At 47.4% G+C, this 9896-nt stretch overlaps 2 protein-coding genes across 3 annotated transcripts; both read left to right on the top strand.

Annotated features, from left to right (window-relative positions):
• Nucleotides 1–3295: 3295 nt before the first annotated feature.
• On the top strand, nucleotides 3296–6505 carry LOC119353992 (stress-associated endoplasmic reticulum protein 2-like). Its single transcript, XM_037620698.1, has 3 exons — nucleotides 3296–3464; nucleotides 5335–5488; nucleotides 6283–6505. Exons 1-3 carry the CDS (start codon nucleotides 3462–3464, stop codon nucleotides 6327–6329), a joined length of 204 nt encoding a protein of 67 aa, XP_037476595.1. The 5' UTR covers nucleotides 3296–3461; the 3' UTR covers nucleotides 6330–6505.
• A 165-nt stretch (nucleotides 6506–6670) lies between these two features.
• Nucleotides 6671–9685, top strand: LOC119353991 (putative polyol transporter 1). Of its 2 annotated transcripts, none has more exons than XM_037620697.1 (3): nucleotides 6671–6805; nucleotides 7563–7695; nucleotides 7785–9685. In XM_037620697.1, the coding sequence occupies exons 2-3, from the start codon at nucleotides 7608–7610 to the stop codon at nucleotides 9155–9157; spliced, it is 1461 nt and encodes a 486-aa protein (XP_037476594.1). In that variant the 5' UTR covers nucleotides 6671–6805; nucleotides 7563–7607; the 3' UTR covers nucleotides 9158–9685. The 2 variants fall into 2 exon arrangements, with proteins under 2 accessions (XP_037476594.1, XP_037476593.1); XM_037620696.1 differs by having other exon boundaries at nucleotides 6707–7338.
• Nucleotides 9686–9896: the final 211 nt, after the last annotated feature.

Here is a 9896-nt window from a genome sequence, read left to right as displayed (position 1 = left end):
AACGCCGGGACAGAAAGCTTGAAGAAATCCGAAGTGGACTTTAGATCCGATCAACAACCAAGTTCCCTATGCACCTGCATCAGGGAAGCTGTACGCAGCAAACCAATGGAAGAAATCCTCATGTCGTGGAGACAAATCACACAGCATAGGTCAACACATGATTGCCGCACCCGCCACCATCGGCGACAGCGGCCGAAACCCTAGCAGAGTCGCCCTTCCTCTTCTGATCAATTTGGGGGCATTTCCTTATCTGGCGTGAGAGTTCATACCAACTTCTTCATGCCACTAAGCCTCCATGATGGTTGGATCTCCTACATGTGCCCAGCGAGCATCAACCTTCATTGTTGCCACTATCCATTTTTTACGGGAAAGACTCCTCAGGGATTATGCTGATTGGTGTGATGCTTCTTTTATTTGGAAGATATTGGCCTTTATTATGGATCTTTCACGGCAGTGTCGTACATGAGCAACTTGCAGTTATCTTATTTGCATGGATAAATACATGTTTTGCTAAGCTATATGTGTTGGTCTTACTCATGCATCCATAAAGATTTTTTGTCTTCGAGTTCAACAATTGATATGCAAATTTAGGTTCTGTACATGGATGCCATTATTTTTATTTCATTCAGATTCAGCATCTCGCACTAATAATGTTGTTTACAAATTTTGTGTCTTCCTTTTAGCTTGCTACAACTTTCCAGTGTGTCATGTTTATCTAAATTATATTGTTATTATAGTTAGAAGATTGCATTCTGCTTGTCTTCCAATTTTTTTTCATAAAACATTATTTGGTACAAAGATCCTGATCTGATAATGATGCTTTCAGTTATTTGGAAGACATACTCAAAACTGACAATGTATCATCATGATGTGTTTTTAGAGGAAAGGCATCAGCCCGACTTTATAAATAAAGCCACCAGGCAATGTTCAAGACAAACAAACAAGCAGACGACCACAACCAAAGTCAAATAGAAGGAACGATGGTACAGGGCGCACAAGCCACATCCTCGGCACGCGGGCCGGAACTAAGAAACATGAAAGGTAGTCAAACGACGACAACCAGTAAGCCAAAAGGTCACCCAGGACAACTAGCCACGTGGCTCCTGCCTTGATAAAGAGGACGCTAAAGCCCGAATTTTAGAAGATAGGAGGTCGAAAGCATCGCAGTCTTCCGCCTTAGTCAATGATCTTCATTGCTGCAGGAACAAGCATGGTTTAAATAAGCAATCAATAGGTTTGGAAGGAAAAATATGTTCAATCGTAAACTTATTTCTAGTTGTCCACAGGGCCCGGCGAACCGCAGCAAGGCCGACCTAGAATAAACGATTTGTGACCCCCACTTGGCCATTGGACACAGCCTGAAGTTCAGAGAAGGAGGAAGGGCTCTAAGAGACCTGAAGCCACGACCTAAAGCAACACCAAACCACCTTGGTCAACACACAGTGAAATAAAATGTGGTTCATGTCCTGTCTCCGCAAAGCGCACAACTGTCCGATCCCGGACCATTGCGTTTACGTATTTGATCAGCCACAGGCAGACGGCCCCTGAAAGCTTGCCAAAGAAAGATATTCACCTTAGGGGGAATATGGGTACGCCAAATAGGTCTAGACTTATTAGCGGGGGTGCCGTCAATCAAATTGGAGTAAAGCGACTTAACAGAGAAATGACCAGACGAAGAGTGGGGCCAGACCACTGGGTCTTCTCTCTTCGAGAGCACGGGGATGAAGGCAACAAGACGCTGCCAGTCATCCAACTCTGCAGGGGACAACGAGCGATGGAAGGCCAGGTCCTAGTTATTGGCAGATAACTCCGCGATGGAGATATCCTGGTTTAGACAGTAAGAAAACAACGTGGGGAAAGCCACCGGGAGGGTAGAGTCTCCACACCACCTGTCTAGCCAAAAACGAGTCGAAGCACTGTTACCAACCACAAACTTAACATGGTCCTTAAAAATGAGGCGGACCTTGACAAGATCTTTTCAAAATTGAGATCCTCCCTGAGAAGAGGCAAACATGGGATTAGAACTAGGAAAGTACTTAGCATTAATAAGTGATAGCCACAATGTGTCCTCCTCCGTGGTCATGATTTTCCTCCACCATTTGACCAGAAGGCACTTGTTCATAATATCAGTGTTCAGAATACCCAACCCCCCAAGGTTTTTGGGCCTGCACATAGCTTTCCACTTAACCAACCTGTATTTTTGTCCGAAGCATTCCAATAGAAAAGCACTCCTATGCTTATCAAAACCATTATGAATACCAGTCGACATGAGATAGAATCCCATGATATATATAGGAAGGGCATGTTTACTAGTAAGGGTAAAGAGGCAAAAAGAAAAACTCACCTCATAGATACTGAAGCTTGTGCAACCAAGAAAACGAGCACACAAAATTGTCCCAACGAACACTAAACTTGTGTTGTACGAACTCAAGAAGAGACATTATCTTGATGGGACGCAAAGCGTAAGGATTCCAATGATTTTGCACAAACTCTACTCAAACATTGTCTTCCTTTATACATTACCAGCAGAAGGACCGACTGTTTCATCACATGATGACAGAGGTAGACTTTTTGCAATGTACTGCTCCCTTCATTAAGTCTTTTTTTTAAGATTTCAAATAGACTACAACATACGAATGTATATAGACATGTTTAAAAAAAAAGGTTTTCGCCCCACTTTATAAATAAAGAAAACCGCCATAAAGCACACATATAAGGACTAGTTCAAACACACACCTAAGTCTCACAAACAAGTACGAAGGTTCTACTGAGGACACAGCTCAACAAACCCAAGAAAAAAACATATAGACATGTTTTAAAGTGTAGATTTACTCATTTTGTTTTGTATATAGTCCCTTGTTGAAATCTCTAAGAAGACATATATTTGAGAACAGAGGGAGTATAAAGAAAATATTTGTAGCCGAAGGAAGGGTGCGGCACCCTCTCTCTCTCGCCTGTCTTGCCCAAGAACGGACCAGAGACAGGGGGGGTTGCAATGCCCGGTCGGATCGGGAAACGCCGGCTGTCGCACGCGTTCCGCGCACCGAGGACCACATGGCCACATATGCCCCCTGCCATCTTTGAAGCACCAAAACGAGGCACAGAATCAAAATACGACCCGAGCGGCACCAGACTTCGGACGAAGCGCTACAGCAGCAAAGGAAGGATATCTCGGGCATTCATTTCGACCTTATCTGTCGATCGCCGTGACGACGCGTCACGCCTTGCACGAGTCGGCCGCCGCAGGTAGCCCACGGGAAACGCGAGAGCGGTCCGGCCCCGGCGCGCGTAATAAAAGGCCGACCGACCGGTGGTCTCGGACGCCCCTCGCTTTCAGACCCAGCCGTCGCCGTCTCCCAATTCCTCCGCAGGGCCCCCCTCCACTCCTCTGACCCTCTCCCCGTCTTCAGCCGCGTCCCGGCTGTCGGCGACCCGCCGACGTTCCCGTCGTCGCCGTCGCCATGGTTAGTCATCCCGCCTCCGCCTCCCCCTTCCCCGTCTCCCCGTCCGTAGCGTTGCCTGTTCTGCTCGGTTCTGTCGAGAGGAATCTGTCTGCGAGTGTCGGCGTTTAGTCGGGGAGCTGTTGTGGCAGATCCGGCGTGCCGTTCGACCGTGGCCCTTTTCAGGAGGCTAGCCCCGCGTGTTTTGTTGTCCGATTGGATGAATCGACGGTTTATCTTTGGCTTTTTCTTGGACAGGACCTTGACTGGGGTATTGTATTGTATATGTAGATTCTCTTCTGTGTGGAAGAAAAGAACATTCGCTTTAGGAGGATCTAACTTTTTCAAAGGATGCACGCTTTTCGTAGGATGCACTTTCTAGCGAGTTCTTTGTATTAACTCTTGTCTATGCTTTAGATCTCGTCAATATCACGCGAAGAAATCTTAGCACTGTATTTGTGGAGGTGTTCGTGGATACAAGTTATATTTTCAATTAAAAAAAGATATGCAAGTTTTGCTTGAAGATCTGCGTCTGTATATGCAGTTTGTGCTATGCATACGTTTGCGTGGCTTCCTGCAATTTAGATTGTTGGTTTCTGTTATGTGTGGTAACATGTCTTTTATTGCACCCTAGCAAAGTTTCAAGTTTATACTTTAGTATATACTCCTAAGTAGTGTGCCAGGGGTTGAATGGTTCCAGATTATTAATGATCTATGCCTATTTTGGACGAGTTTTTGCAATATCATTACTCGGCGGGGACGGACGGTTCACCTCCTTGGTCGCTCCTGATGTGAGCCTTTAGATCTGTTACTAACGGCTGAGATGATGATCTTTTCTACTGCCAAAGTTAGAATATAATTACCCGCAACTGCCACTACTAATATACAGTAGTAACTGATGAGGGTACTGCATAGGCTAATTTTAGCATCACGGTTTCGTTGCATGTTGGGGCTAATGTGTTGATCCGTAAGAAAAATAACTTATTATTGGGTAATCTAATTTGATGTTCCTATCAATGCATGGGTATTTAGCTCGCATTTGGAAAATGACAAACTGCAAGTGGGTTCACTTGCACTTTTTTGTTGAAAGGTGACATTTGTCTATTTCAGAATCTAAAGAAACCTAGAAGTTTGATCGCATTTCTGTGGGTTAGCCATCTTATTTGGTCAATGATATCAAGCAATTTTATTATGTACTCCTTTCCTCACTTGCTTCTCTTGATTTTGGCGCTTGCCACCACAGAATATTTTTGGCTCATCGAGAGAGTATTAGGACTCTTATATTTTGAATTAAGATCTAACAATTAGTGATTTCTCTTAATAATTAGAGTTTACTAAATTGAGAGCTAGATGTTTTTTTTCTATGTGATTCTGGCCTATTTCTATATTTTCCCCACGAGCCTTGTCATTGCTTTTGTTTTGTCATTGCTTTTGTTAACTGTATAATAATAGATCTAGCAAAAGGAACAAATGTCATAGTTCATTGAGTAAACCTTAACTTTACAATTTTACTATATTTATGAGTCAATTCTAGAAGTCTACCTTGCTCGTCCATACCTGTTACGTTCTTCCTAACGGACAAATCAAACTCCATCCCCTTGGCAAATTTGGATAAATCATCTACCCAAATGAGAAGCAAAGAATGGGTAACACCCAAACCATCGAAAATAGGACGCAAATGGACTTCAGTTAGCTCGTGATGGCATCATTGATTAGTCTTTGCTGTATGGCTAAAAGGTGCAGTCTGTACTGTTTAGCATTACTGGCATCGAGTATGGAATTAGTGTGTTGTTCTTGAAACTATTTAACATCATTATGAATGTTATTTCGTTGACTCAATATCCAAAATAAACAATGCTTATGTGCTACCTTTTTACTGTTTTTTTTTGTGCAGACTACCTCAAGACGTGTTGCTGATAGGAAAATTGCAGTATTTGAGAAGAATATCACGAAGAGGGGTTCTGTTCCCGAGACAGTCAAGAAAGCAAATGATTATCCTGTTGGACCTATCGTGCTTGGATTTTTTGTCTTTGTTGTTGTTGGGTCATGTAAGTTTCTGCATTTATGTTGTTATGTTTGAGTTGTTGATCGTACACTCCAGTTGTTTGGTATGTCAGCTTACCAACCATAACATCTCTGAACAATTTTCTTCAAATAACTGGACCAAATTAAAGACAATCCTGATAAGTTCTTACTCGTAGGAAAATAGTCCCTCTGTCCCATAATAGTTGTCGCTCAAACGGATGTATCTAGTACTGAAATATGTTAGATACATTCATTTCAGCGAAACTAATATGGGACGGAGGGAGTAACATGCAATTTTTTTTATCAAGTGCACAGAGCTCTTGTGTTTTATGGAAATTTGATTGTGCTAAACTGCTATGTTAAGTAGAGGCAGAACTGGTAGCGTTGTGGTAAACTGCTTCTCTGTAGAGAACAGAACTTGCAATCTTAAAGCAGCATGGCAGTAGTGACAATCTACACCATTGCTTTGTATTTAAAAATGTTGAAACTGTAACCCTGTTCTGATCGATTCACGTATGGTCCCATGGTTTGCTACTGGTGGGTTATTGAAAGCTAATATTACCATCCATGGGGCATTAGCTACTATCTAATCTGATGCAAAGCAATAATTTATTTTTGTAAATATCATAGAACTTCTGAATCACATTAAAGAGTTCTGAAATGATCAAGCAAAGGAAACTATTGACAGTTATTTCACTCTGGAAGTGAGAAACCCTGCTGCTATTTGGCTCTTCGTCAATAACATCAACAGTTACTTCAAATTCCTTGGGCATAGATTTATGAACTGATTGTCTTGTCGACTCTTTTCTCCATGCAGCTCTGTTCCAGATCATCAGGACAGCCTCAAACGCCGGTCTCTTCTGAGTAGATTGGTGCTATGCTTATAGTGACCATGAACAGGGCTGTCATATGCAGTTGGTTGTCGGTTTAAAATTAGAACTGAATGAGATAGCTGGTACTCTTGTGATGCTTGTTATACCTCTTACCATTGTACTTGGTGGAGTTTAAGTTATATGGAGGTCATGCCATTGGACTGCTAATCTGTGTTTCTCAGGGCCTCAGGCCATTGGAATTATTCCATTTTATATCCGGTTATAATTTGCTTTGCATATTTGATTTAATTGCGTTCGGTTGGTCCTAGTCGTCTTTGCGACAATCTACTGACTCAAAATTTACAATGGGCCATAGGGCGCTGTCCTTTGGCACTCGTTCCCATTTGGCGCAAAATCATCCAAGTGGAGGATTGCAGATTAATACTGAGATCAAGAACGTCGCGCATGTGGGGATCTGGTCAACTTCAGAAGATCAATCCCCAAAGCAGCGACCCAGGTTATTTTTAGGTGATGCATCTTTTTAAATCTTCCTTGCTTATGCGGAGTACAATTGTTTACGGCATACAGTACAATACTATCTCTGACCCGGTCTGGTTTTACTGGTCACTGGACCTTCTCAGCCTACACTTGCTCCTGGTAATTAGGGTTGTTAAGGTAGTTGTTACTACCCTTACTCCAGGGAGTAATAATCAACCACTTGGGAGAGTGGGAGGGGGTTTCTTGGGCGTGTGATACTTGGTTTCCGGAGGAGTTTGTTAAAAGAAGTTTCGGTATGAGTTTGTTGCATGGCGGTTTAGATTAGTGCAACTGCGTCAGTCATGGAGGGGAGATGAGAAAGGTCGGAACTCCACCTTCCCAGACAGATCCTTGCCTTCGAGCTCGTGTCTTTGGCGCAAGGACGCCAGGAATCCACCGTGCGTCCGTGCGTGATGCCTAAAGGAGGATTCGTGTGGAGGGGTTCATTCTGCGGGAATGAAGAGGATTGCAGTCGAGGGATTCTTCTCTCGCCGCTGAAATGCTGATCGGTTTATCTTACTCAGGTTCGTAGGCAAATGCCAACCTGCAGGTCCGGCATTTGCCTCTCTTTCTTGCTTTCTTTCTTTGGATCCAATTCGTTGTGAAGAGGTGATTCCTTTTTTGAAATAGTATAGGTGAAGGTGGCATGCACGGCGCGGCACGCCGGAATGAGTTGTTCAATTAACAATTTCCACGCGGCTCACACTTCTTGACCTCATCTTGTTACGTGATCACCACCAATGTGCAGAGTGCCTGACGGAAAGATCGCCGGAGTTGGCCTGGTTCCCCGAAGATGGCGAAGCACGGAAGGCGCCCTGTAAACAAGTATGCATTTGCCACCGCCGTGCTCTCGACTGCGACGCCCATCTTCTTGGGCTACGGTGAGAATGAACTCACACGCATGCAAGTGTATATGGCTCCGTGTTGTCCATTGCCACACTGCTCAATTTGCAAGCACGTGTCGACGCAGACCTGGCCATGGTGAGCAGCACGGCCGTGCTCGCGGACGCCGACCTGAGGCTCCTGGCGTGCGTCGTGGTGCTCTCCTCCCTCGTGGGCGCGCTTACCGCCATGGTGGCGCAGTGCCTCATCGGTGACCGCCGCACTGTCCTCCTGTCGGCCGTGGTGCTCTGCGTCGGCGCGCTCACCAGGGGGCTCGCCGCTGGCCCCGCGGCGTTCACGGTCGGTGTCTTCATCAACGGCATCGGCATGGGCCAGGCGCTCATGATCGTCCCGGCGTACGTCGCCGAGCTCTGCCCCTCCTCGCTGCGCGGCGCCCTCACCTCCCACCCGGACGGCTTCGTGTACCTCGGCTGCATCCTCGGTTCCCTCTGCTACTCCACGGGCTTCGTGAAGCTCCCGGCGCACCTCGCCTGGTGGCTGACCATGGTCTCCGGAACGGCCGTTCCGGCCTCGCTCAGCTTCGCCGCCCTTCTCATGCCGGAGTCGCCCCGGTGGCTCGTGGCCAGGGACCAGATGACCAAGGCCCGGCGCGTGCTCTCCAGGACGTCCGCGACGCAGGAGGAGGCAGAGCTCCGTTGGCTTGAGATAAAAGCCGAGCACGGCACAGCACCGCGCGATGGCATCGAAGAGACGGTGGCGACGTCGGTGAGACGTAACCGGTGGAAGAAGGAGTGCGCGATATGGCGGGAGCTGCTGGCGAGGCCGACGGAGCCTCTCCCCCGCGCGGTCGTCAGCGCGCTGGTCGCCAAGGTCTTCGCGTCCGGCATGGGGCGCATGTCCCAGTACGTGCAGCGCGGCTTCCTCGACGTCGGCGTCTCGTCGGCCCGGCAGATGCCGAGGGCGCTGCTGGCGTTCGGGATCGCCGTGGTGATGTCCTTCTCCGTGTCGCTGGTCCTGGTGGAGCTCGGCTTGCTGCTGGCGACGGCACTCGCAGGTAGCCGCGCGCCGTCCCACCTCCTGCCTCACCGCTGCGGCGGCCACGTCGGCATGACCCGGCGGCAGGAGCAGCTGAAGCGGTCGAGGGGGCTGTCCGCGACCATGCTGCTGTCGCTGATAGCGCTGGTGTGGATCGCGCCCGGGCCGGCGCAGTGGGCGGACGCGTCGTCGCCGTCATCGTCCGGCAGCAGCCGGTGGCTGTGGGCGGCGGCGGCCATGGTGAACAGGGCGTCGGTCTTGTGGAGCTTCGCGAGGGCGTACGGTGCCAGCTCCCTCCCCGTGCACGGGAGCTTGCTCGTTTGCCCCGCGGTCGGCGTGCTCGTGTGGTTCTTCTTTTGTGCGTGCCTTCTTGGCGCGAGGAGGAGGCGAGCCAGCTTCATTCACGTACGGTCTTTCCCAATAAGCACGTCCGCTGCTAGTCTAGCGAGCCTGGTCCACGGCTGAACGGGTGACGGCACCGGAGGCAAGTAGGATGGGTTGCCGCCGGTCGTTGGCGGCACCATGCTAGCGATTCCATTCTTGCATTTCTCCTGTGCTAACGAGGACTGGAGTCTGGAGGGAGAGCATGCAGTCGGTGTCTCGTGGATGTCGCGGGGGGATGGAAAATGTTGGGAGCAAAGTTCCGATCGGTCGTTATCGCGTAAGCATGATAACGACGATGGCAATCTTCGTTGTCGGTGGGCATTAAGAAACGGGAAATTCTACTGCGTCTAGATGTGCCTTGATTTTACACTGAGATTTGTGTGGGTATTTTTTTTCCTTTTTTTTTGTTATATATTTGATTGGGTCAATTAGTCATACAACAACTAAGGCACATCTAGATGCGCCATAAAACAGACCCGTTTACGGTTTTGACGAAACTAAGTAATAGTAGTAGTATCGATCAAGAGGTAGGCGTTCACGTGTTTTTCTTTTGAGTCAACATGCTATGGATGTAAATATTTTGAGTCAACTACGAGGAAATTGTCTGCACGTTGCTATGGATGTAAATATCCGCACCAATTCTGATTAATGAACTAGGACGCTCGTAGCCAGCGAACGTTCGCCCGGGAGGGTGACACGCGCGAACGTTTTTTGTGTCATTTTTAGTTGCAAGAGGGTGGCAGTCTTTTGGGAGCGACATGACAATTTCTTCAGAAAATGCAATTTTTTGGTTTAAAACTGTGGTCGTTTGATTTTTCTT

The sequence above is a fragment of the Triticum dicoccoides genome, chromosome 2A (genome assembly GCF_002162155.2).
Source record: "Triticum dicoccoides isolate Atlit2015 ecotype Zavitan chromosome 2A, WEW_v2.0, whole genome shotgun sequence".
Lineage (NCBI taxonomy): Eukaryota > Viridiplantae > Streptophyta > Magnoliopsida > Poales > Poaceae > Triticum > Triticum dicoccoides.
Note: the sequence above shows the minus strand (reverse complement) of the source record. Positions and strands in the feature narration are given on the sequence as shown.

Excerpts from the sequence above, each read along its gene's own strand:
- LOC119353991 (XM_037620697.1), top strand. The coding sequence starts at position 7,608 with ATGGCGAAGCACGGAAGGCGCCCTGTAAACAAGTATGCATTTGCCACC. Across the intron at positions 7,696-7,784 it reads GCCCATCTTCTTGGGCTACG|ACCTGGCCATGGTGAGCAGC; the intron begins GTGAGAATGAAC and ends GTGTCGACGCAG.
- LOC119353992 (XM_037620698.1), top strand. Across the intron at positions 5,489-6,282 it reads CTTTGTTGTTGTTGGGTCAT|CTCTGTTCCAGATCATCAGG; the intron begins GTAAGTTTCTGC and ends TTCTCCATGCAG.